Genomic DNA, 27,131 nt, shown 5'->3' with positions numbered 1-27,131 from the left:
AAGTTCCCTCTCATGTTCCCCTTAAACTTCTCACCTTTCACCCTTAACCCATAATCTCTGGTTGTAGTCCCACCCAACCCCAGCAGAAAAAGCTTGCTTGCATTTACCCTATCTATACCCCTCATAATTTTGTATACCTCTATCAAATCTCTGCTCAATTTTCTACATTCTAAGGAATAAAGTTCTAACCTATTCAATTTTTCCTTATAACTCAGGTCCTCCAGACCCGGCAACATCCTTGTAAATTTTTTCTGTATTCTTCCAATTTTATTTACATCTCTCCTGTAGATAGGTGACCAAAACTACACACAATACTCCAAATTCGGCCTCACCAATGTCTTATACAACTTCAACATAACCTATCATCTCCTGTACTCAATACCAGGATTTATGAAGGCCCACGTGCCAAAAGCTCTCTTTATAACCCTATCTACCCGTGACGCTACTTTCAATGAACTGTGGACCTGTATTCCCAGATTCCTTTATTTGATCACACTCCTCAGTGCTCCACTGTTCACTGTACGAGTCCTACCCTGGTTGGTCCTACTGAAGTACAACACATCACACTTTTCTGTATTAAATCCCATCTGCCATTTTCTAGCCTATTTTCGCAGCTGATGCAGATCCCTCTGCAAGCCATGATAACTTCCTTGCTGTCCACTACACCCCCAATCTTGTTGTCATCAACAAATCTGCTGATCCAGTTAACCACATTATCTCCCAGATCATCAATATGGATGGCAAACAACAATAGGCCCAGCACCAATCCCACTAGCGGCACACCACTAGTCGCAGGGCACCAGTCAGAGAGGCAACCATCTTCTACCACTTTCTGGCTTCGCCATCAAAGCCAATGTCTAATCCAATTTACTACCTCATCCTGAATGCTGAGCGACTGAACCTTCTTGACCAGCCTCCCATGCAGGACCTTGTCAGATGCCTTACTAAAGTCCATGTAGACACACCCACTGCCTTGCCTTCATCCACTTTCCTGGTAACTTCCTTGAAAACTCCATAAGATTGGTTAGACATGACCCACCACACGTGTGAAGCCATGCTGACTATCCTTCATCAGTCCATGTCTATCCAAATACTTATATATCCGGTCCCTTAGAATACTTTCCAATAACTTTCCCACTACCGATATCAGACTCACTGGCCTGTAATTTCCTGGTTTTGTTTCGAGTCTTTTTTAAACGGTGGAGCAACACTGGCTATCCTCTCCTGTCACTGAGGATGCTTTAAACATCTCTGCTAGGGCCCCAGCAATTTCTACATGTATCTCCCATGGGGTCCGAGGGAACACCTTGTTGAGACCTGGGGATTTCCCCACCCTGATTTGCCTCCGGATAGCAAACACCTCCGTCTCGTGAGTAAATACAGATACAACAGAAGTTACTTAAGATCTCCCCATGGATGACCATTGTCACCCTCCAGTGGACCGATTTTATCGCTTGCAATCCTTTTGCTCATAATATATCTGTAGAATCCCTTAGGATTCTCCTCTGCCTTGTCTGCTAGAGCAACTTCATGCCTTCATTTAGCCTTCCTGATCTTTTTTCTTATGTGATCTCTTGTATTTCTCATATTCGATAAACATCTCATCTGTTTCCAGCTGCCTGTACCTGCTAAGCACCTCCTTTCTTCTCTTAACCGGGGCCTCAAAATCTTTTGAAAACCAAGGTTCCCTACACTTGTTATATTTATCTTTTATTCCGACAAGAACATACAAACTGTGCTCTCAAGATTTCGCTTTTGAAGGCCTCCCACTTTCTAAGTGCACCTCTGCCAGAAAACAGCCTGTCCCAATCCACACTTGCCAGATCATTTCTGAAACCATCAAATCTGGATTTGCTCCAGTTTAAAATATTAGCCTGTGGACCAGACCCATCTTTTTGCTTATTTACTTTGAAACTAATAGCATTGTAATCATTAGCTTCAAAGTGTTCCCCTGCACAAATTTCTATCGCCTGCCCTTCCACATTCCCTAATAGCAGATCAAGTACCACACACCCTCTTGTTGTGACTTCCACGTACTGATTGAGGAAACATTCCTGAATGCATTTGACAAGCTCAATCCCATCTGGTCCTTTGACAGTATGGGAATCCCAGTCAATATATGGAAAGTTAAAATCACCTTCTATAACAACCTTATGTTTCCTGCAACAGTCAGCGATCTCTCTACAAATTTTTTCCTCTAAATCCTTCAAACTGTTGAGTGGTCTATAATATAGTCTCATTAACAAGGACAGCTCTCCTCCTTTAATCACTCCCACTCTGTCAGGTCTAAAATAACGAAACCTTGAAATATTGAGCTGCCAGTCCTGCCCCTCCAGCAACTAAGTCTCATTAATGGCTACAATATCATAAATCCAGGTGTTGATCCGCGTCCTGAGCTCATCTGCTTTTCCCATGATACTTCTTGCACTGAAATATAGGTAGCTCAGGGCATTAGTTGCCATGCTCAACCTTCTGATCCTGACTTTGTCTAAGGTCTTACCAGCATTTGGCTCCACAACCTCTCCACTAACCGTTCTAACACTCTGGTTCCCAACCCCCTGCAACTCTAGTTTAAACTCCACCATGTAGCATTAGCAAACCTTCCCACCAGAATATTAGTGCCCTTTGAGTTCGGGTGCAAACTTTATTTTCTGTATAGGTTCTACCTTCTCTGGAAGAGAGCCCAATGATCCAAAAATCTTATGCCCTCCCTCCTACACCAACTCCTTAGCCACATGTTAAACTGTATAACCTTCCTTTCTCTAGCCTCACTAGCACAATCCTGAGATCATAACCCTAGAGGTCCTGCCCTTTAACTTAGCACCTAACTCCCTGAACTCCCTTTGCAGAACCTCATCACTCGTCCTACCCATGTCATTGGTACCTGTTGGTACCTCTGGCTGTTCACCCTCCCTCTTGAGAATGCTGAGGATTCAATCTGAGATGTCCTGGACCCTGGCCACCCAGGAGGCAACATTACATCGGGGAATGATGTTCTTGCCCACAGAACCTCCTTTTGTTCCCCTGTCACCACAGCTCACCTCTTCTTCCCCCCTTCCCTTCTGGGTCAGAGTCTGACTCTGGGGTCATGTACACATGGTGGAAGAGTTGAGAGCAGGTGTGTTCCCACACAGGCTTGCTGAAGAAGTCACATTGCAGAATGGTTTGTGTCTGCATTGTTCCAGGACTGACTGAATCATAAAAAGAAAATGAGAAAACACTGGTTCAAAACCAGAAAACACTCAAGATACTAAGCAAGCTTGGCCACAGCTTTGGGAAGATAAATAGAGTTACGGGCACAGCTCAGCACATCACAGAAGATCTGTCTGTACTTCTCGCTGCCTTAGTAAATCAGCCAGCATAATCAAAGAACCTTTCTACCCCAGACTGTCTCTTTTCTCCCCTCTCCCATTAGGCAGAATGTACAGAAGTCTCAAAGCACAAACCACAGGCTCAAGATCAGCTCAAGACCACTGTTATTAGACTTTTGATTGGACGTCTCATACAATAAGATAGACTCTTGGCCTTACAAGCTACTTTATTATGACCTTACACTTTATCATTTACCTGCACTGCATTTTTGAAGCTTTTACACCTTATTCTGCATTGGACAATACTTTTTGTTTGACTATAGGGGTAGTGTGGGTTTAGTACTTTTTTAAAGGATTATATGGGTCAACACAGCACGGAAGCCTGAAGGGGCCTGTAGCGTTCTATGGTTCTATAGTCTAGTTCAATGCACTGTGTAACAGTTTGATCTAGACAAACAGCATGCAAGACTGTATCTTGGTACATGTAACAATAATAAACCAAACCCAGTATCAACCCCGAGGTTAATATTGTGGGTCGAGGACTGAGGAGGAAGCTTGTCAAGCTGCTGAGGCAGTGGCAGAGTGGAGAGGTCTGAAATCAGTTGAAACTGGAATGATCATGGGGATGAACTGTAAGTGGGCATTGAGTGAACATGAATGGGAGCAATTAGAGAGTGAGAGCATAGACAAAAAGAGTGGAGGTGCAAGAGACTGCAGATGCAGCCGTCTGGAGCAGAAGACTAATTACTGGAGAAACTCAGTGGGTCTAGCAGCATCTGTGGAGGCAAAGAAATGGTAATATTTCAGGTCAATTTTCAAAAACCTCTCTTTACACCTCAAACTGAGATGGGTAAAAGGAGGTATTTTAGAAACAGGTTATGGAAGTTCAATCAACTTCGCCTTGAAACATTGACATGTAGCATCTCTCCAAATGGCAGTATTAACCCTCCTGGCAGATTCAGCCTAGCCAAATCCAATTTGTAAAAGGAAGATGGAAAAGGGCAGTATGAAAATAAGGGATAGCTGGCTCGAAGGGTCCAATGGCCTACTCCTGCACCTATTGTCTATTGTCTATTGATATCAGAGCATGATAAGGCCATTCAGTCTAATCAGAGTTTCCCGTCATTCTGTAAGGTGGCAGCCAGGCTGATGGTCACTGCAATCTTTCCCCCTCATGATCCTGGTGAACCCAGGACCAATGAGCCCACAGATGCAAGGTTTGATGACATAGTACTCACTACTCAGTGTACCATGCTTAACTGAGGCTTTACCTGCTCTCTCACGTGGATGACAAAGATCCCATGAGTGGTGGAGGCAAGAACAATTACAAAGCTTACAAGACATTTGGACGGGAAAGTTTCAGCTGGATATGGGCCATTTACAGGTAAATGGGATTAGTTTAGATAGCCATTGGCTAGCATGAACAAGTTAGACTGAAGGGCCTGTTTCCATTGAGTGGAGGATCTCTCCCCAGTCAACTGGCCAAATATTTAAACGGTATGATTCAAAGGACAAAGAATCATATGGTATCTCAGGAGACACACAAGACTGCAGGTGTTACAGCCTGGATGGTGCAGAGGAAGCCACCTGAGACCATTGATTACTCTGATTGGTTGGGCTGTGAATGGGATAAGTACAAGGCTCTCGCTGCTAATTGACACAAAATGCTGGTGGAACGCAGCAGGCCAGGCAGCATCTATAGGGAGAAGCGCTGTCGATGTTTCGGGCCGAGACTCACAAAGTCCTGACGAAGGGTCTCGTCCCGAAACGTCGACAACGCTTCTCCCTATAGATGCTGCCTGGCCTGCTGTGTTCCACCAGCATTTTGTGTGTGTTGTTGTTTGAATTTCCAGCATCTGCAGATTTCCTCCTGTTCGCTGCTAATTGAGGCTGTTTGTGGAACTACAGTGCCCCCTGCAGTGTAGAGGCGGGAGGACAGTCCTGATCCCATTTTCAGCAATCTATCCAAATCTGAATCAACTTTAATTTCATTGACGTCTCATGAAATTTGTTAACTTAGCAGCAGCAGTACAATGCAATACATAATAAATACAGAGGATAAATAAATAAATCAATAAACAAACAAACAAATAAAAAAACAGCAAGTATATATAAACAGGAGAAAATCTGCAGATGCTGGAAATCGAAGCCACACGCACAAAATGCTGGAGGAACACAGCAGGCCAGGCAGCATCTATGAAAGAGAGTACAGTCGATGTTTTCAGCTGATACCCTTCAGCAGGACGGGAGAAAAAAAGATGAGGGGTAGAGTTAAAAGGTGGAAGGGGAGGAGGATGGAGGAAGGTGATGGGTGAAACGGGGAGGGGGAGGGGAGAAGTAAAGAGTTGGGAAGTTGATTGGTGAAAGAGAAACAGGGCTGGAGAAGATGGAGTCTGATGGGAGAGGACAGAAAAAAAGGGGGAAGAGCACCAGAGGGAGCCGATGGACGGGCAAGGAGATAAGGTGAGGGAGGGGGGCCATTGCTGGAAGTTAGAGAAGTCGATATTCATGCCATCAAGTTGGAGGCCAGCCAGACGGAATACGAAGTGTTATTCCTCCAACCTGAGTGTGGCCTCATCATGACGGTGGAGGAGGCCATGGGAAGTGGAATTAAAATGGGTGGCCACTGGGAGATCCTCTGGTGTGTAGAGCGTACGTTTGGTGAATCGGTCTCCCGATCTACGTCAGGTCTTGCCGACATACATGAGGCTACACCGGGAGCACCGAACACAGTATATGACCCCCAACAGACTCACAGGTGAAGTGTTGCCTCACCTGGAAGGATGGTTTGGGGACCTGAATGGTGGTGAGGGAGGAGGTGTAGGGGCAGGTGAAGCACTTATTCGCCTTGCAAGGGTAAGTGCCAGGAGGGAGATCAGTGGGGAGGGATGAATGGACAAGAAAGTCACATAGACAGTGATCCCTGCGGAGAGCAGAAAGTGGTAGATGGGGAAAGATGTCTTGGCGGTGGGATCCTGTTGGAGATCGTGGAAGTCGTGAAGAATTATGTGCTGGACACAGAGGCTTGTGGAGTGGTAGGTGAGGAGAAGAGGAACCTTATCCCTGGTAGGATGGTGTGTGTGTGTGTGTGTGTGTGTGTGTGTGTGTGTGTGAAATTAAAAATAGTGCAAAAACAGAAAAATGTGAGGTACTGTTTATCGATTCTGTGTCCATTTAGAAATCCAGAGGGGAAGAGGCTGTTCCTGAATTGCTGAGTGTGAGCCTTCAGGCTTCTGTACCTCCTTCCTGACGGTAACAATGAGAAGAGAGCATGTCCTGGTGATGAGGATGCATAATACAGTAACGGTACCGCTCCTGAAAATGCCTTGGACACTATGGAGGCTAGTACCCATGATGGAGCTGACTAATTTTACAACTTTCTATAGCTTCTTAAGATCCTGTACAACATTGCCCCCCCCCCCCACCCTCCATACCAGACAGTGATGCAGCCTGTCAGAGTGCTCTCCACGGTTCATTATGCAATTGAAATGAAATAAAACATTTAATGAAAGATCGGGGTTGTCCCACGGTTTGCAGCAATGCACCAGGTGCTCTGTGTGTCTGATATAACAGTCTACCGAGCAGTCTGGACTGAGGCAGTGATGTCCAGTCTAATCTGCATTGGTGCCTCTTCCAGGAATCTGTACACTCAGCTCGGGCCATAAAATCCATGGGTATCTCCTGCCCTCCTGTGGGGCCTAGGCCTAGGCCTAGGACTGTCTCACTCCTAGCAGATTGTCCGTCCCCTTCCCAGCCGATTGTCCAACTATCTCACCCCCAGCCGATTGTCCAACTATCTCACCCCCAGCTGATTGTCCAACTATCTCACCCCCAGCCGACTGTCCAACTATCTCACCCCCAGCCGATTGTCCCTGTAAGTTGGACAAACTTGAATTGTTTATTTCCGAAGCGGCAGAGGCTGAGGGTGTGACTTGATAGAACTTTACAAGATTATGAGGGGTGTAGATAGAAAAGCTGTTTAGCATCTCCGCCGGGGCAGAAATGTCAAATACTAGAGGGAATGGCTTTACGATGGGAGGGGTAAAGTTTAAGGGAGATGTGCAGGGAAAGGGGAAGCACACAGGGTACCTGGAATGGGTTGCCAGAGGGAGTGGTAGCAGCAGATATGATACTGATATTTAAGAGACATTTGGACGAGGACATGAACAGACAGGGACTGGAGGGATAATGGACCACGTGCTGGCAGACAGGATTAGTTTATTTTGGTTTTGTGGTTGGCCATTGTTGTGCTGCTCGGTTCGATGTTGTAGGACCACCTGACCGTCTCCTCCCAGCCAACTGTCTGATGGTTGAGACAGAACCCTCTCATTTCCCGGGCGTGGGCCTGAGCTTGTCAGTGTCCTCACCCAACGTTGTCTGAAGTCTGATGTGGTCCAGTTATACAGGTGTTCACTGCTCTCACTCCACACACAGACTCTCTCACACAGGGCCCTCGCCTTGGCTAGATGTGGTCCAATCCACAGCCTGTGGCGTCATGGAACAGTGTGACACCATGATGGATGAGCTTCCCCTTCATCCTCCCAGCTTCCTTGCAGAGACAGGAAGTGGAACAATGGACATGTTCTAACCGCCATATTTCTATGTACATGAAATACTGCCAAGTAGCTGAATCAGTCCCATGTACCAGTGGTTTACTGCAGTTCTGCGCACACAGGACATTAGATAATTCATAATAACAACCACATTCATACATCCTCATGGAACAGGAATGATGGTTTAAAGAATGCCAAACCCACAATGTTAAAATAACTTGCTAAATGCCAAATTCCAGATTTCCACGTTTTCCAACCAACCATCTGTTTCTCATAAACATTATTGATGAACAGCGTATTAATGGCAACTGTTAAATCAAGTCTTACTTTGTGGATTTTGTTTTTCGCAATAAGCCACACAGTGGTTTGGTGTAAAAACAGGTTTAAGAAACGGCATATGTATTATTTTTTGTTAAAGCCCTAATTAAGCCGTAAGGAAAGTCTGCTGGGGTTTGTGGGGAGGGGTGGGTGTAAGAGTGTGGATAGAGCAGGGATTTAGTGGCTAACCTGTCCAGTACTGGCCGGTACTGACTCCGCTGGAACTCCCAGGCCTGCTTTGTCTGCATTATTACTTCAAGCTATTTAAAAAAGATCTTAAATGGTTTCTTCACTTCAGGATGTCTCATAGGAACTTGCAATCAATCATTTGTTTTCACCGTATCATCACAGTTGTAATATAGGAAGCTGAGCGTTGCCATACTGACCATGTGTGCCTCCGAATGGTGCGGAGTACAGCAGTCCAGCAAACTCGGAACAAAAGAGAGCGCTAGCAATACCCAGCAGGCCAGGCAGAATCTGCAGAGAGAGAACTGATGTTTGTACAGACAGCAAGTCACTGAAAACCAATGTGCAGGTGCAGAAGGCAGATGGTACCTTGGCCATTAGTGCAAAAGGGATTGACTGTAAGTGTAAAGGTGTCTTGCTGCAATAATGAAAAGCAGCAGATGCTCTGAAGACAGTGAATTATATTTAATGAACAAAAAACGAGAAGAGAAACAAGCCGTTCAGCCCCTGTTGCTCTGCCCTGCAACGAGATCCTGCATCAGCCTCTATTCCATCATTATCTCTACAAGAAGTGAAGTTTCAGGAATGCGGTATCCATCAACAGTGCAGCTCACACCCTCCAACAGGCAGGAGGTACAGCAGCCTGAAGACCAACACTTCTAGGTTCAACTAGACCTTTAGCCCCGCTCATCAGGCTCTTGAACAGACCCGATGAACTTAAACACTCCCTTGGACTGCACATTTTTTCTCTCCCTCAGTCTTGCATTAGAGTCATTATGTGTATTTTGCACAGGTGTCATGCACAGTTTATGTTAGTTTGAGCTCATGTTGACTTAGACCACAAGAACAAGGAGTAGTATTAGGCCATTTGGCCCATCGAGTCTGTTGCACCATTCCATGGCTGATTTATTATCCCTCTCAACCCCATTCTCCTGCTTTCTCCCTGTAACCTCTGATGCCCTGATTAATCAAGAACCTATTAACCTCCACGTTAAATATACCCAATGACTTAGCCTGCACAGCCACCTGTGGCAAGGAACTCCACAGACATACATTGTTATGTTGAAACATAAAGACATTACAGTATGTTTGTCCTCACACTGTAACGCACTGTGCTGGTGCAAAAAAGTCAAATTTTCATGGCATTCTACACCCTGCACACAAATGCCTATGGCAACAGTAGATGAACGTTTCCCTTCCCATTCACATATCCCTTGGTGGCTCTAATATCCTGCAATCTCTGTTTAAAATGCCATCAAGTGTTTGAGTCTCTACGTACCTTGCAGATAGAGAGTTCCGTAGAGTCAATGTCATTTAAATGAAGAAGTTGCTTCTCTTCTTAGTCCTAAATGAATGACCCTATATTCTGAGACTGTGAGCTTGGTTCCCAGGGGAAACACCAGCTCATATCTATGCTATTGAGCCTTTTAAAAAATGTACGTTTCAGAAAGGTCACCACTTCTTCTTCAATCCCCAGGGAGCAGAGATCTCATCCACTCAATCCCACCTCGTATGAGACCACCATCCCAGGAACCAATCTTCCTTGCATCTCTCACTGACAAGGGTATTCTCTTGCTTTGATATGAAAACCAACACTGCACACAATACAATTGAAATGGCCTCGGCAAACCCCTAAATAATTGCAGCTGGACATTTTTATTCATGTCTAATGCAATGCTCAAATTGACTGAATGCAAAGTCAAAGTAGGTTTATTATCTAAGTGCATATATATCACCATACATGCTTCTTCCCCTCTGCCACCTGATTTCTAAATGGACATTGGACCCATGAACTCTAACTCATTTTTAAGGACTTTCATCAGCCAATAAAGTCTGGTGTAATATCAAGAAATTAAGCTGTTGGAGAAATGTGATTGTGGGTTTGATAGTGGCCAAGGTGCAGTCAACTCCTTCTCGTCAAAATAGTATCACTGGGATCTTTCAGCATGCTAGATTTGCTGGTTGGTGAAACCAGGCTCAGAGGTAAGGGAACAAGCAAGGGGAGAAACACACACCACCTTTATCAAACATTGAGGTTGCCCGTACGGACTTTATCAAGGCCTTTGACGAGGTGCCACATGGAAGGGTAGTCTGAAAGTTTCATGTGGGGTTTGGGCAGAGGTAGCTAATTGGATTAATAATTAGCTTACTGGTAGGAAGCAATGAATGAAGGTCAGAAGTATTTCTTAGAGTGGAAGCCTGCAACTTGTGGTGTGCCACAGCCATTGATAATGGGACCTCTGTCATTCATCATTTATTTAAACAAATTGGTTGTGAATGTACAAGGTATGGTTAATAAGCTTGCAGATGATACTAAAATAAATGGTATCATAGACAGCAGATTATCCAAAATTACAGGGGGATCTTACTCTGCTAAGTAAGTGGCTGACTAATGGTGTTCAATTCTGCTAAGTCCATTTTGGGAAATCAAACCAGGAAAGGACTTACACATTGAATAGTCAGTTTCTGGGGAGTGTTGTGGAATGCAAGTGTGTAGTTTGCTGAAAGCATCATCACAGGTAGACGGGGTGGTGAAAAAGGCATTTAGCACACTGGCCTTCATCAGTCAGGGCACTAAGTATACGAGTTGAGAGGTTACAGTGTATGTTGAGTTATGCAACATGTTAGTGAGGCTGCATTTGGAGTTTTTTGTACAGTTTTGGTTGTCCTGTTAAAGGGCAGATATAACTAAACTGGAAAAATGCAGAGGAGGTTTATGAGGATGCTGCCAGGACTCAGGAGTGCGAGTAACAGGAAGAGGTTGGGCAGGCTAGGACTTATTCGTTGGAATGTAGGAGCCAAAGGGGTGACTTTGAGGAGGTGTATAAAATAATGAGGGGTTTTGACATGGTGAATGTGTAGCCTTTTCTCTGGGAAGGAATACTAAGCACATAGGCATAGAACCATAGAACCAAGGACGTAGGTTTCAGGTGAGAGGTAAAAGATTTATAAGGGACCTGAGGGGCAATTTATTCATGCAGAGGGTGATACATATGTACAACGAGCTGCTAGAGAAAGTGGTTGAAGAAAGAACAATAACAACATGTAAAAATAATTAGACAAGTACATGAATAGAAGAGGTTTAGAGGTTCATGGGCTAAATGCAGGCAAATGGGACTAGTATGGTAAACACTATGATCGGCTTGGATGAGAAGGGCTGAAGGGATTGCTTGCTCACTGCATTGCTCCGACTCTATGACGCATTAGAGGCCAAAGTCAGATCTTCAGCTCATTCACACACACTTAAACATCACTATAATGACACCTATCATATGCCTCTTCATGCCAAATAGCCTCCATGAGCAGACACCACAGGTAAATGGAAGACCTGCATAATGTTACAGCCGTGCAGGCAAAAGAATACAGATCAAATTGCGCCCACCTTAAATCTTTTGTTCAGCACTTAAAAACTGTTGTTTTAAATAACTTAAAAAGTTATTTTAGAAAACAGCTCTGAATTATTATGGAAATTATAATCCAAATGAGAAAGATACAACAGAAACTATCAAAATTTGCTGGTATTAAATGCTTCCTGCTAAAGTAATCAAACAAGGATAAGATTTAAAAGAGAACTTTATAATCTTTATTCAGTACTCTGGGGGAAAGTGTTTAGAGAGCTTCAAGGTTACAGAAAGCTACACAATGTGCTACAAACATTTACTGGTTTTAATTACAGTGCTTTCACGTGTTGACACAAATTGTAGTGTGGACTCCAGGAGTTATAAGCTTACATCGAGTGGCAGCACTCTGGGAGAGACCATTGGTAAATTAATTGTGTCTTTAGGGAAGCTTTCAGCAGGCTGAGCATCCCTCTTTGTCATTTACACCGACAGTCAAAGGCTGCCCGTAGTGATCTGGAACAAGTGGCCCTTGGAGAGAGAAGGAAACTGAAGCAGTCTAAGAAAAGTGCTCAAATTGCACAAAATGAACATCAAATGAGCTTATATATCACCAGGCTTTCCAAAGTAATCAGGTTTTCAATTCTCTGCTGCCAACATGTAATGCTGCTACATACACACGTATAAGTAAATATTCAACTTAACCATCAATGGTTTGTAGACATTGGAAAAGAACTAAAGCATGCCTCGCTGAAATGGAGATGAGCAAACACATCCACCCCAACTTTTCCTGCAAGGCTGACTCAAGCTCTGAATGAATAAGAGACATCAACAACCTTCCAGGATTGTTCAAGGTCTTCAGGAATTAAAGATGAAACTCAGATTCTTGACTTAGGACGGAAGTTAAAGAACAATAGTATATATTTTGTAAAAAAAAAACATTTTATTAGTTATAAAAACACCATGAGTGGTAGGATAAACATTGAAGTGATATCCAGTTGGGAAATACATAATCTTTTTGCTTTCTGATTGATGTACCAGGTTTCATAGGTGTGGATGGCTGAATGGTCAATACGATACGAGGGTCCAAGGGAGAAATAACAGCAGATCATGTGATCTGCCTGTAAGTAAACCTTGAACTAAATTGGCAATCTTGCGTTGTGTTAAAATAATCAATCAGGGATCTGCCAGCATGGACCTCTTCCTGACAACCAATCAAATGCTACACGCACAGAGTCAAGCTACGCAGCATGGTGGAGTGCTTGGGCCAGAACTGGAGAAACTGAGCAATGATTTGGTATTGGTGGGGAAAGTATTTGCACATTTGAAAAGAAGTGGATGGATTGTTTTCATTAATGCAAGCTTCATTCACCGTGTCTTCCAACAGGGAGACGCAAGAGACTGTAGGTGCTGAAATCTGGGACTTCAAGCAGACTGCTAGAGGAACCTACTGAGATCATCCTTCAGCAGTCTGTCTTTTTTTTAAATCTTCCAACAATTTGTACGTAGTAGTGGAGTTGGGAGAATATTGACCCATACACTGTGCTCAGTGGGATGTGACTTCAACCTTCGGCTGCCTCCTCTCCACTGGGCTGAAGGGAAGCAAAAATGTTCCCTGCAAAGTCCTCTTCTGTGTCAGAGAGTTGACACATATTCTGGCATTAAATTAGTGTTAGGTAGTGCAAGTTTTTTTTGGGAGGGGGACAGAGGAGGGGTGAATGCTTGAGATACTAGATGTAGAGAGAGAGCAAGCACAATTATTGGGTATGCAGTGAAACAGGCTTGAGAACATGAAGACAGAAAATGTTCCATGAACAAAGACCAAATGCTGCACGTCACTCAAAAGGAGGCAGACGATGGCAAAATAACTGGCACGAGAGAAGGATGTCCATTTCCCATTTATTGTCCACTCTCTGGGTGTGGACATCCCTTATTGCAGCGTCTGGCAAGGGTGGGCATTTTCTTGCTGGTGTCACGTTAGCCAGGCCTGTTCAGGAAGCAGGACATCGTTGGACCTGTTGGCCTCAACCAATATGCTCCTGGTCACCCATGGAGACCAGCTTCATGTTGTCAGATCCCAGATCTTTGCAACTGAATTTAAAATCACAGATTGGGAACTGTCCTCCACGTTACTGAACCAGGCTTCCACATCAATTGAGCTGTTACATCCACTGCATCATATCTTGGATTTAGTTAATTCCAGTCACTAACTAGCTCTGTTGGTAGGAGCTTCAATGGTGGTTTAACAAGGTTGAGAGCATTGTTTTCAGCTGACACTATAAAGGGACTGTTCATTAATGCCCTCAGAGCTATTATGAGTGCTGATGGTTTCTTGGTTGTTCTGCAGTGAATTAATGTCCTTACTTTCATCAAAAATCTGCAGAGAATTATCTTGGTATTCACTTATTTATTGAGATACAGTGCAGAGCCATGCTGCCCAGCAACCCCTGATTTAATCCTAGCCTAGTTATGGGACAACTTACAATGACTAATTAGCCTGCCAACTGGTATATCTTTGGGCAGTGGGAGAAAAGCAGATTACCTGGAGGGGATCCACACGGTCACAGGGAGAACATACAAACATCTTACAGGCAGTGACGGGAATTGAACCAGGGTTGCTGGGACTGCAAGGCGTTGTGCTAACCACTACGCTACTGTGCCACCCCATGAATCTGTGCTTTGAATTTTCAAAAGTCGTCTACCCATTTACTAAAGAAATGCATGCAGAAATTGTGTGGCAGAGTGAGCCCTGGGTAAGGACAAAGTTCTGTATTTACTGACTTTACACCTGTGGGAGTGACTTAGAATTGATTGCCTTGCTCCCATAGATGTCTGGCATTTGCTTATGACTAACACACACAAAATACTGGAGGAATTCAGCAGGTCAGGCAGCAACTATGGAGAGGAATAAACAGTTGACATTTTGGTCCCAAGACCCTTCATCAGGATGTCATGATAAAGGGTCTCAGGCCGAAGTCAACTGTTTATTTCTCTCTATAGATGCTGCCTGACCTGCTGAGTTCCTTCAGTACTTTGTGTGCGTTACTCGGATTTCCAGCATCTGCAGAATTTCTTGTGTTTACGATTTCCTTGCAATTTCCACGTTTTAGCAAACTCGTGAGGACGGGTCTTGTAACTAAAAGCTGTCATTGCCATAAACAATATTCTGGGCAGGACTGTCTCCCTGGTGCAACTCCCAAGGGTGTGTATCCTGCAGCCAGAGTAAACAGGTCCCATTGGTGCAAATATGAGTGTCTGTGTGCTAGCTACTTAAAGGCAAAGGCTCGGTGAGCTGATTTAGCAAACAGCCTGATGTTCTGATGGACGGACAGCTAGGAATGAATTTTGTGCTCCTCTCCTCTCTCCCCTTGTCTTCTATTTAGTTCCTTCCTGAGGACAGCCAACCTCATCTCTGCACCAGGAAGGTGAGACCAGTCCACTCATCAGGCCCTCTCTCTTCCATCAGAACGTGGAACCCCAGCAAGTCCACCACAGAGGAGGTGGGAAAGAGGGCCCAGCCCATCAACACTAGGAGATATCTTTAATGTAGAATATGTTTGCACCTGTGCTTGCACGTGCGTGTGTGTGTGTGTGTGTGTGTGAGAGATACATAAAGCAACACTGTCATAACGGCTTCAGATTCCAAGTGATCAAAGACACATTCTAAATCAGTCCGTGTAGTTCTACATACAGTTTAGCGTGTTTGTATTAGAGAAACTGAATAATTCCGCTAAAAGGGAGGAATGAATTAGAAAAGTAATCTGGTAAGACTAACTGTCAGAAGCAGCAAGTTAAAAAGGATACACTGGCTTGCACAAACATTCCATATACAAATATTAACCGTTACATGTACACATTGGACACTTGCATCATCTGGGGCACTTCAAGGACATGCCCAGTGCATGCTGGGAAACCACCATGAGTGGCTTTTTTATTATTTGTTTTAAAAACCGACCTCTTTGGCTTTTATCTTCCATCGTTTTTTTAAAAAATTATTTAAAAAAAAATTACATCTGTACAGAAAATGCGTTTTCACCATAAGCACCAGGAGAAACCTCTCTCCGTTGATCAGGGAAGGGTGGCGAGTGTGGGGCTTTACTTCCGCGAGTGCGGCAGGTAGCTGTTCTCAATGCAGAGGACGATGAAGGACTTGAAGCACTGGCTGGGCCGTTGTTCCAGGAGCCGGCTGCCGAGCAGGGACGAAGACATACCCTTCACATCATCCGTATCTTTTCTCCAGGCTTCACAGTAAGTTTCCAACAAGCGCCGTCCCTTGGTGTCTGAGCCATGCCAGATCGACTTCTCAGGCCTGCACAGAGTTGGGGGTGAGGGGAATGCAGGGCAGAGGAGGGTAGGAAGGAGGAGGCAGTTATCAGCTGTCAGTGGGTAGCGCCACCTTCAGTCGGGAAGCTACAAGTGCAAGCCCTGTGCCCTGTGCAAGATGAGCCACCTTTACCGAAACGTTAGACTGAGGCCCTCATGGATGAACAATATCGGTGCCACGGCAACACCTGAGCTCTTTCTGGCATCCCAGTCCAACATTTGTACCTGGTACATCCCTGTGAAGATGGTGTGCTCAGTTCACTGGAGAGAACCACATTGACTACGTATGGCATTGGATTCAGAGTGTGTTGTCATATCCCAGAGTTAGGAGAATCCTTTCTTTTACAAACAGAACCCTGGACCTTACTGCTGACATTTTCTCCTCCACCTCTACCCAATGTTCTTCTCCCTCAAATCCCTCCCCAACCGCCTTCCTGCCCACGCTCAAATCTTCAGCTCCTCCCTTAAAGCTGGAGACTAGGAACACCCCTCCTAATCTTTCCTCTGTTCTCCCCAGTCTCTGTCTCCCTTCCCTGAATCCTCTGTTTAGGTCCTTGGGGGAACTGTGTCACTTTTACAGAGCAACATGAACCAAGTGCATTATTTACATACCAGGCCGGGTCCCGAAGGACGTCTCGTCCGTCAAAGGAATAGATAGTGGCAGTAGATTTGAAGGGAGCTTGAGATCCGGTGAAGAGCGAGATCCAGTTATCAAACAGCACCTCTCCCTAAGGGCAAGGAGCAAGAAGACATCTTAGTTCAACCCACTGTTTACTTCTGACTAATACTTAAAGTTCCTCTATAAATAAATCTGATAAGTAGACCTGACTGTGAATCTTCCTCGATTTCAGTCAGATATTGAAATTCTCACCACAATCTTCCAGCCTCTCCTGAACCTCACCCCTCTGTAACTCCTCCAGTCTCAAAATGTTCTGAGATCTCTCCCTTCCTTCCTCTTGTACACACTGGCTGACCTTTGTCCCTGGTTGAGGAATTCTCTCTGTATTCCCCTTATTCTGTAACATTACATCTCTTCTTCCTCACACTTGGTCACCAAAATGTCTGAGAAGCACCCCGCTGCGGTCAATCATTAGAAGACCCCGTCCCTCGGAGGTCAACACTGGCCGAGCCTCGTGAAGAACTGCATACGGCCCCCACCCGCGAGCCCTTGCAGGGATGTGGGAAGAGTGTCGGCAGCCCTTGCCTGACCCGCCATCCTGTCAGGAATGCGTTGCGGGTCTGTCTGCAAACCTGTCAGCAATGCATAGCAGCTCCTGTCTGGAATGCGCTGCCGGCTCCAGTGTAGCCCCATTCGGTACAAAGAGCGTCGCTGCACCATCGGCACGGGAAACACCGCAAATGTCGCCAGGCCTCACTCTGACAAGCTTACCTTGCCGTTCACGATTGGCACCGAGTTCCTGTCGGCACGCCGGACCACACTGTACAGGTCCTGAACTCGGGATGAGAGGAAGGCCCTGAACGTGCCCATCAGTCCCACCCCTCGCGCCTGCTGGAAGCACTGGAAGTCCACCCCGCGGATCCCCTGCATGTTGCCTGTGACAGGGGTGTTGAGCGCCATGAGGTGCAGCTGTAAGGAGGAGAGCAGAGGGTTAGTGGGAGAAAGTATCACTGACAGGGCTACTGGTAACTAAACTGCAAAGGACAGGTGCATCTTTCTGATTACTTGAATTACTACTGTACGGAGGGTTACAGATAAGGTGCTAGGAAACAGGAGTCAGAAGTGGTCGGCATGGATACGGTAGACCGCAGGGCCAGTTCTGTACTGCGCAACTCTACGAGCCAATCGCTGAACACTGCTTTGGAACGTACTGGGTCATAAAAAGGCAGACACAATAGTGACGCAGTGGGCAAAGCTACTGCCACAGTGAGGCAGGTTCGATCCTGACCTCTGCCACTGTCTGTGTGGAGTTTGCATGTTTTCCCTGTGACTGACTGTTTCCTCTGGGCACTCTGATTTCCCCCCTCGTCTCAAAGGTGGGCGAGTCAGGAGGTCAATTGGCCACCGTGGACCTCCCCCCCCAGTGTGTCGGGAAGAGGTACAACCTGGGGGGCAGTTGATGGGAATGTAGGTTAAGGAAGAATTGGTGTAAAAATGGGTGGATTGATGGTCAGCATGGACTTTGTGGGCCGAAGGGTCTGCGTCTCTCCATAGTTCTATAAAAGTCTGTTTGTCTCCATTCATTTCAGAATAATTCGATCACACGATATCCCATCTGTTCCAGGCACTATTTACCATTGGCACCCCATGCAGCTGGCCAGTGTGGATGGGGGTGACGTGAGGTTGGTGGGACACGCCACGGTGGTTCACCCTCGGAGGCTCCACTGTGCGGGGAGGGGCAGCAGTCGCTGGCTTCCCCGGGATGTACTGGTGATGGGGGTGGATGGGTTTCGGCAGCTCTGGCCGCTGGTGAGCACCTCCGTAAGTGTGGATGTTCGTTAGTCGTTCTGACTGGGAGTGGTGGGCCTCCCGATCCTTGGAAACCACTTTATCCGAATTTGCTGAGGGTTCCCGCTGTCCGGCATACTGCACCACTGGCGGGGATCCCACCGCCTCCACCTTGTTTTCCTGTAAACAGCACAGAAAATAAGTGAGAAGGTTAAGGCCAGGGAATGGATGTCACCAAAACTGGAAAATGTTAGTCATAATATCTTTAGATGGGATAGAGCTTGTCAAATTTGTTCAGGAAAGTTTCCTTCATCAGTACATAGAAGTCCCAGCGAGAGAGCGTGCGATAGGGGATGAGACAGGGCAGGTGACAGAGGTTGTTTGTGTAGGGGAAAACTTTGCATCCAGTGATCACAATGCCATTAGTTTCAAAGTAAGCCTGCAAAAAGATAGGTCTGGTCTGCTGGTCGAGATTCTAAAGCCAATATCAGAAATGTTCTGGCAAGTGTGGATTGGGACAGGCTGTTTTCTGGCAAAGATGTACTTGGAAAGTGGGAGGCCTTCAAAAACAAAATTTTGAGAGTACAAAGCTTGTATATGCCTGTCAGAATAACAGGTAAAGATGACAAATATAGGTAACCATGGTTTTCAAGAGATATTGAGGACCTGGAGAAGAGAAAAAAGGAGGTGCAGAACAGGTACAGGCAGGTAGGAACAAATGAGGTACTTATGGAGTATAAGAAATCCAAGAGAACAGTTGAGATATTAATCAGGAAGGGTAAAAGAAGGCATGAAGTTTCTCTAGCAGACAAGGTGAAGGAGAATCCTAAGGGATTCTACAGATATGTTAAGAGTAGAAGGATTTCAAGGGACAAAATTGATTCTCTGGAGGACCAGAATGGTAATCCATGTGTGGAGCTAGAACAGATGGGGGAGATCTTAAATAAAATTCTGTATTTACTCAGGAGATGGACACAGAGTCTATTGAAGCAAGGCAAAGCGGCACCAACTTCATGCACCCTCTACAGAAAACAGAGGAGGAGGTGTTTGCTACCTTGAGGCAAATCAGGTGGGATAAATCCCCAGGACCTGACGAGGGGTTCCCTCGGACCCTACGGGAGGCTAGTGCAGCAATTGCTGGGGCCCCCAGCAGAGATATTTAAAACATCCTTAGCTACAGGAGAGGTACCAGAAGAACGGAGGATAGCCGATGTTGTTCTGCTGTTTAAAACAAAACCAGGAAATTACAGGCCAGTGAGTCTGACATCGGCAGTGGGAAAGTTATTGGAAAGTATTCTAAGGGACCGGATATATAAGTATTTGGATAGACATGGACTGATGAAGGATAGTCAGCATGGCTTCACACGTGTGGTAGGTCATGTCTAACCAATCTTATAGAGTTTTCAAGGAAGTTACCAGGATAGTGGATGAAGGCAAGACAGTGGATGTTGTCTACATGGACTTTAGGAAGGCATTTGACAAGGTCCTGCATGGGAGGCTGGTCAAGAAGTTTCAGTCGCTTGGCATTCAGGATGGGGTAGTAAATTGGATTAGATGTTGGCTTTGTGGGAGAAGCCAGAGAGTGGTAGTAGATGGTTGCCTCCCTGACTGAAGGTGTGTGACTACTGGTGTGCCTCAGGGATCAGTGCTGGTTCTGTTGTTGTTTGTCATCTATATCAATGATCTGGATGATAATGTGGTTAACTGGATCAGCAAATTTGTGGATGACACCAAGACTGGGGGTGTAGTGGACAGTTATCATGGCTTGCAAAGGGATCTGCATCAGCTGGGAAAATGGCAGATGGAATTTAATGCAGACAACTGTGAGGTTTTGCACTTTGGTAGGACCAACCAGGGCAGGTCTTACACTGTGAACGATAGGACACTGAGGAGTGTGGTAGAACAGAGGGATCTGGGAACACAGGTCCACAGTTCCTTGAAAGTGGCGTCACAGGTAAATAGGTGATAAAGAAAGTTTTTGACATGTTGGCCTTCGCAAATTAATGTATTCAGTACTGGAGACTGGATGTTATGTTAGAGTTGTATTAGACATCGGTGAGGCCTAGTCTGGAGTATTGTGTGCAGTTTTGATCACCTACCTACAGGAAAGATGGAAACAAGGTTGAAAGAGTACAAAGAAAATTTACAAGGATGTTGCCAGGTCTGGAGGACCTGAGTTGTAAGGAAAGATTGAATAGGTTAGGACTTTATTCCCTAGAATGTAGAAGATTGAGGAGATTTGATGGAGATATACAAAATTATAAGGGGTATAGATAGGGCAAATGCCAGCGGACTTTGTCAACCGAGGTTGGGTGGGACGACAACCAGAGATCATGGGTTAAGGGTGAAAGGTGAGGTTTATGGGGAGCATGAGGGGAAACTTCTTCACTCAGAGGGTTGTGAGAGTGAGGAATGAGCTGTCAGTAGAAGTGGAGTATGTGGGCTTGACTTAAATGGTTAAGAGATATGGAGGGCTATGGTCGATGGAGTAGGCAGCGTAAATGGTTTTGGCATGGACTAGATGGGCCAAAGGGCATATTCCTGTGCTGTACCTCTATGACTCTACGGCTTGGTGACTAGCACTCCCGCACTGAGTCTCCTGGGTGTGGACACAGGGAGGTGGGAGTGCAGATGTGAGGGAGTGCCACACTGTCAGGGACCAAACCAGCACCCCTCTCTGGTCACGAAGGGTGGATGGAAAAGCTCCCAGGGCACTACTACAAAGAAAAGCAGAGGGGTTTTCCTTTGTGGCCTGTTCAATATTTATCCCTTAACCGACATCAATAAAACAAGTTGCCAGCTCAGTGCCCGAGTTCAAACAGGTTATGCGGCTTTTTAAAAATCAAAAGGACAAAAATATATAAAATAACAAACCACTGTGCGTATGCATATATATAGAAATAAAGACCGAAGTGGAAAGTATACAAATCACAGGAGCAGAACGGTACTCACAACAATTCCGCCTCCAAGGTAAGGCACATACTCGCCAAGCTGTAAGGGAATAAAATGATGATACGTAACCAGTTTTGTTCAAGGCCTGCCTGCAGTATGTACACAGCACTGGGAAATGCGTGTATCTACGAGCACACAAATGTTGGTACAAGTGTCACAAATATGTATTGCTTTTGCATTAAATACATTAGTGTTTGAACATGAGTGTGAAGACATGGCTTTGTGTATACATCTACATACATTAATGTGTATATGTCGAAACTTGTACACGTTCTATGTGGATGTGTAAATTAGTAAACTGCTTTATTATTATGCAAGGTACAGTGAAAAACTTTCTCTTACACACCATCCATACAGATAATTTCATCACATTACTGCATCGAGGCAGTTGAAGAGAAAAGCAAAGCAGGACACAGGGCAGTGTTACAGTGATGCAGGCAGGCAATTAGCTGCAAAGCCATGGTGAGACAGATTGTGAGACCAAAAGACCACATCAAATCTGGGCAGCGTGAAGCTGAAAGGATTGAGTAAGTATCTTCTCGCCCGTCGGACCAGGATCTGAAGCAACCATGAACGTGAAGAAGCACTTACGTAAACCTGGCGCCAACCTTCCCTCACTCGGATGTACAGCTCCCCGCGTTCTAAGATGTAAGCCAGTGTTCCCTCGTGTAGACTCCGAGAGATGCTGAGCATGGTTTGGTAGGTCTGCAGCACTGTAACCTAGATGATATTGATAATGTCAATGAGACTGTTTACACAGCTCAAGAATTATTGGACTTGTTAAGGGCTATCCATTTTGCTTTGATATAACCAGGATGCAAAAGGTTGCAGTCTATCACCCACTGGCCCTTTAACTGGGAGTCCAAATCCTGACCTACTCTTCAGCCCTGCCAATAGAAGATACTCTTATTGATGGATTTTTCTTTCTATAGTTCTCCTCTTAACATAGAAACATAGAAAATAGGTGCAGTAGTAGGCCATTCGGCCCTTCGAGCCTGTATCATTCAGTATGATCATGGCTGATCATCCAACTCAGAACCCTGTACCTGCTTTCTCTCCATACCCCCGATCCCTTTAGCCACAAGGGCCATATTTAACTTCCTCTTAAATATAGCCAATGAACCGGCCTCAACTGCTTCCTGTGGCAGAGAATTCCACAGATTCACCACTCTCCGTGTGAAGAAGTTTTCCCTCATCTCGGTCCTAAAAGGCTTCCCCTTTATCCTTAAACTGTGACCCCTCGTTCTGGACTTCTCCAACATCAAAAACAATCTTCCTGCATCTAGCCTGTCCAATGCCTTTAGAATTCCTCATGTTTCAATAAGATCCCCCCTCAATCTTCTAAATTCCAGTAAGTATAAGCCTAGTCGATCCAGTCTTTCTTCATATGAAAGTCCTGCCATCCCAGGAATCAATCTGGTGAACCTTCTCTGTACTTCCTCTATGGCAAGAATGTCTTTCCTCAGATTAGGGGACCAAAACTGCACACAATATTCTAGGTGCGGTCTCACCAAGGCCTTGTACAACTGTAGTAGAATCTCCCTGCTCCTGTACTCAAATCCTTTTGCTATGAATGCCAACATACCATTTGCCTTTTTCACCACCTGCTGTACCTGCATGCCCACCTTCAATGACTGGTGTACAATGACAACCAGGTCTCGTTGCATCTCCCCTTTTCCTAATCGGCCACCGTTCAGATAATAATCTGTTTTCCTGTTCTTGCAACCAAAGTGGATAACCTCACATTTATCCACATTAAACTGCATCTGTCATGAATTTGCCCACTCACTTAACCTATCCAAGTCACCCTGCATCCTCTTAGCATCCTCCTCACAGCTAACACCGCCGCCCAGCTTCGTGTCATCCGCAAACTTGGAGATGCTGCATTTAATTCCCTCGTCTAAATCATTAATATATATTGTAAACAACTGGGGTCCCAGCACTGAGCCTTGCGGTACCCCACTAGTCACTGCCTGCCATTCTGAAAAGGTCCCGTTTACTCCCACTCTTTGCTTCCTGTCTGCCAACCAATTCTCTATCCACATCAATACCATGCCCCCAATACCGTGTGCTTTAAGTTTGCACACTAATCTCCTGTGTGGGACCTTGTCAAAAGCCTTTTGAAAATCTAAATATACCACATCCACTGGCTCTTCCCTATCCACTCTACTAGTTACATCTTCAAAAAATTCTATAAGATTCGTCAGACATGATTTTCCTTTCACAAATCCATGCTGACTTTGTCCGATGATTTCACCTCTTTCCAAATGTGCTGTTATCACATCTTTGATAACCGACTCTAGCATTTTCCCCACCACCGATGTCAGACTAACCGGTCTATAATTCCTTGGTTTCTCTCTCCCTCCTTTTTTAAAAAGTGGGGTTACATTAGCCACCCTCCAATCCTCAGGAACCAATCCAGAATCTAAGGAGTTTTGAAAAATTATCACTAATGCATCCACTATTTCTTGGGCTACTTCCTTAAGCACTCTGGGATGCAGACCATCTGGCCCTGGGGATTTATCTGCCTTTAATCCCTTCAATTTACCTAACACCACTTCCCTACTAACATGTATTTCCCTCAGTTCCTCCATTGCACTAGACCCCCGTTCCATTACTATTTCCGGAAGATTATTTATGTCCTCCTTAGTGAAGACAAAACCAAAGTAGTTATTCAATTGGTCTGCCATGTCTTTGTTCCCTATGATCAATTCACCTGTTTCTGACTGTAAAGGACCTACATTTGTCTTGACCAATCTTTTTCTTTTCACGTATCTATAAAAGCTTTTACGGTCAGTTTTTATGTTCCCTGCCAGCTTTCTCTCATAATCTTTTTTCCCTTTCCTAATTAAGCTCTTTGTCCTCCACTGCCAGTCTCTGAATTTCTCCCAGTCCTCAGGTGTGCCGCTTTTATTTGCTAATTTATATGTTTCTTCTTTGGACTTGATACTATCCCCAATTTCCCTTGTCAGCTACGGGTGCACTACCTTCCCTAGTTTATTCTTTTGCCAAACTGGGAAAAACAATTGTAGTTCATCCATGCGATCTTTAAATGCTTGCCATTGCATATTCACCGTCAACCCTTTAAGTATCATTTGCCAGTCTATCTTAGCTAATTCACGTCTCATACCTTCAAAGTTACCCTTCTTTAAGTTCAGAACCCTTGTTTCTGAATTAACTATGTCACTCTCCATCTTAATGAAGAATTCCACCATATTATGGTCACTCTTACTCAAGGGGCCTCGCACGACAAGATTGCTAACTAACCCTTCCTCATTGCTCAATACCCAATCTAGAATGGCCTGCTCTCTAGTTGGTTCCTCGACACGTTGGTTCAGAAAACCATCCCGCATACATTCCAAGAAATGTACCTACAGTACATTCAGTCTTTTATTCACCAGAGTGCGATCAGAAACGATTGTGTGTTATTTTATATTTTGGAACCCTCAGCATCACCCACATCCTCTGCAGCGCATCACACAAGATCTTAAACCACCTTCAGTGTTCAAGAGCCCACACTTACCCCAGAATGTGAGGCTGATGATCCTGGGGGACCAGGAGGTCCAGGGGGACCAGGTGGGCCAACAACGCCTGCATGTGATAGAGGGGGATGGGGAAAGAGAGACCGTTAATGGATGGGAAAGAGACAAAAGGAGAGAATGTTAATTCTACATCATGGGAACTGAATAGCCCTTCAAACCATGGCCTCCCATGTGTGGACACGAATCCTTTGAGCTAGTTTGGGGAAGATTCATTAACTGGTCGGAATATTTGTTTAGTAGCTAAATATGTGATCTGACCTTCGTCATCAAATTCAGGAAACAAGTTTAGAAATCCTTTCTTCTTACTTTCTTTTTCCCTCCATAAAACTGGAGGATTTGCCAGGTATGTCTCAGTCAGTTTTAACTAGTTTTAGCAGATGCTACAATGAGGGCTATGATCAATGGCCCTGGAAGCAATAGTAAGCATCATTATTTGAACCCACCTCTCAAAATGTTCCCCAAATCCCTTCACCTTAATAAACCATCTCCACATCAACCAGCCCCTCAATCACAATCAAATCAAATCCTCTCTGTGTCAATAAAACCAGATCAAACTCTTTCCGTAATCAACCAAATCTTATTGATCCCAGATACTTTCAACCTCAACCAAAGCTTCTCTGGATCAAATGCTCTTGAACTGTACCAAGCTGTCCTCATCCTAACTAAATTCTCACTATCCCAAACATTTCCCATTACAGCTAAGTCATTTCCATCCATCAAATACATCCAAAGTCAACCAAATGCTCTCTATCCCAATTTAATTCACTGCATCCCAACCCTTAAGCAAATCTGCAGCTCAACAAATAACCTTTCATCAGCCCAATGGGACAATACCCCAACAATTAAATACTCTGCAAGCCAACCAAACTGTCTCCAATCCAACTAAACCCAAACCTCTACAACCCACCCTAACTCTCTAACCCAACCAACCCTCTCCAACCCAGCCTAACATTCTCCACTTAAACCAAGTCAACTCTATTCCATCCTTAGCACTCTCCCCAAAATTCAACCTCTCTCCAACCTATTCAAATCTTTTCCACCTAAACTAAAGCCTCTGTTCTAACCAAATCCTCTCCTCAACAACAATCTCTCTCAACTCAATCGAACTTCCAATATCCATCCACCCAATTTCATTTAAGGACTATTTATGTCGTAATATGCACATCAGAATAAAGCAGAAAGAAACCCACTTGTTGTCTGGTGCCCCGATGATACACCAGGCACAGGTAGCACAGATGAGCTGGGACGTCCTGGTGGTCCTGGTGGTCCTGGGGGTCCTGGAGGTCCTGGGTAGCTGTAACCTGGGGGTCCTGGGTTGCCCGGTAGTCCTCTAGGTCCAACAATGCTGTCTCCTTTTGGCCCCTGGTTGATGGAATAGATCGCTTACTCAGATAATAATGTTTAACAAATACCACAATGTAACAGATGCAGGATTTTTCCTCATTTTCAGGCCTTGGTTTCAATAGAAAATAAAAGCAAAAGAGGGCCAGATAAACCCTCCTAACCCACCGAGACTGCTCCTCCATTTAATAACATTGCCACTGATCTGATTGTTACCTGCTGATTACTGACATCTCATCCATGAGTGCGTTTAACGACAAGCTTTGTGGGACAAAGTGTTCTAAAGGTTTATATTCTTCTGAGCGAAGGAGCATTTCCTAATTTCTCTCTCATAGCCAATTCCTTATCCTGAGACAATGGCTCCCTGGTTTAAGATTCCCCGGGCAGCAGGAAAGTCCTCACTGCACCCACCCTGCCAAGCCCCCTCCGAATTGTGTATGTTTCAATGAAGCTTCTGTTCCTTGTTTCCGAAACACTTAGTATGGCAGGACAGTCGAATGAATCTATCATAAAGGTCATAGAGCCTGTTTCTATGCTGTAATGCTCTTCAGCCCATACTGCCCTGTTATTCTGGCTATCCCCATTGACCCACACCTGGACTGTAGCTCTCCATAGCACTCCCATCAATGTACTTGTCTAAACTCCTCTCAAATGTTGCAATCTACCACTTCCAAACTTGCACCACCTTTTCAGTGAGATGATTTCCCTCAGGTTCCCCTAAATGTTTTCACCTTTCATCCTTAACCTATGACCTCTACTCAAGTCTCACCCAACCTCAGTGGAAAAAGCCTGTTTGCGCTTGCCCTAGCTATACCCCTCACAATTTTGTATACCTCTATCAAGTCTCCCCTCATGCTCCA

General features: G+C 45.0%; 1 protein-coding gene across 5 annotated transcripts in view; it reads right to left on the bottom strand.

Moving 5' to 3' along the window:
- Nucleotides 1–11,928: 11,928 nt before the first annotated feature.
- col18a1a (collagen type XVIII alpha 1 chain a) overlaps nt 11,929–27,131 on the bottom strand; it is a 268,123-nt gene continuing 252,920 nt past the window's right edge. For all 5 annotated transcript variants that reach the window (XM_073046613.1, XM_073046610.1, XM_073046611.1 and 2 more), the window contains 8 exons: nt 26,121–26,292; nt 24,912–24,979; nt 21,980–22,108; nt 21,389–21,427; nt 18,284–18,616; nt 17,420–17,617; nt 16,642–16,757; nt 11,929–16,015 (listed from right to left, as the gene is read on the bottom strand). In XM_073046613.1, coding sequence (XP_072902714.1) covers nt 15,802–16,015; nt 16,642–16,757; nt 17,420–17,617; nt 18,284–18,616; nt 21,389–21,427; nt 21,980–22,108; nt 24,912–24,979; nt 26,121–26,292 — 1,269 coding nt within the window. In that variant the 3' untranslated portion in view covers nt 11,929–15,801. The remainder of the gene's footprint in view (nt 16,016–16,641; nt 16,758–17,419; nt 17,618–18,283; nt 18,617–21,388; nt 21,428–21,979; nt 22,109–24,911; nt 24,980–26,120; nt 26,293–27,131) is intronic.

This window comes from Hemitrygon akajei, chromosome 5, assembly GCF_048418815.1.
Source record: "Hemitrygon akajei chromosome 5, sHemAka1.3, whole genome shotgun sequence".
Classification (NCBI taxonomy): Eukaryota; Metazoa; Chordata; class Chondrichthyes; order Myliobatiformes; family Dasyatidae; genus Hemitrygon; species Hemitrygon akajei.
The sequence above is the reverse complement of the archived record's forward strand: the minus strand, read 5'-3'. Positions and strand labels throughout refer to the sequence as shown.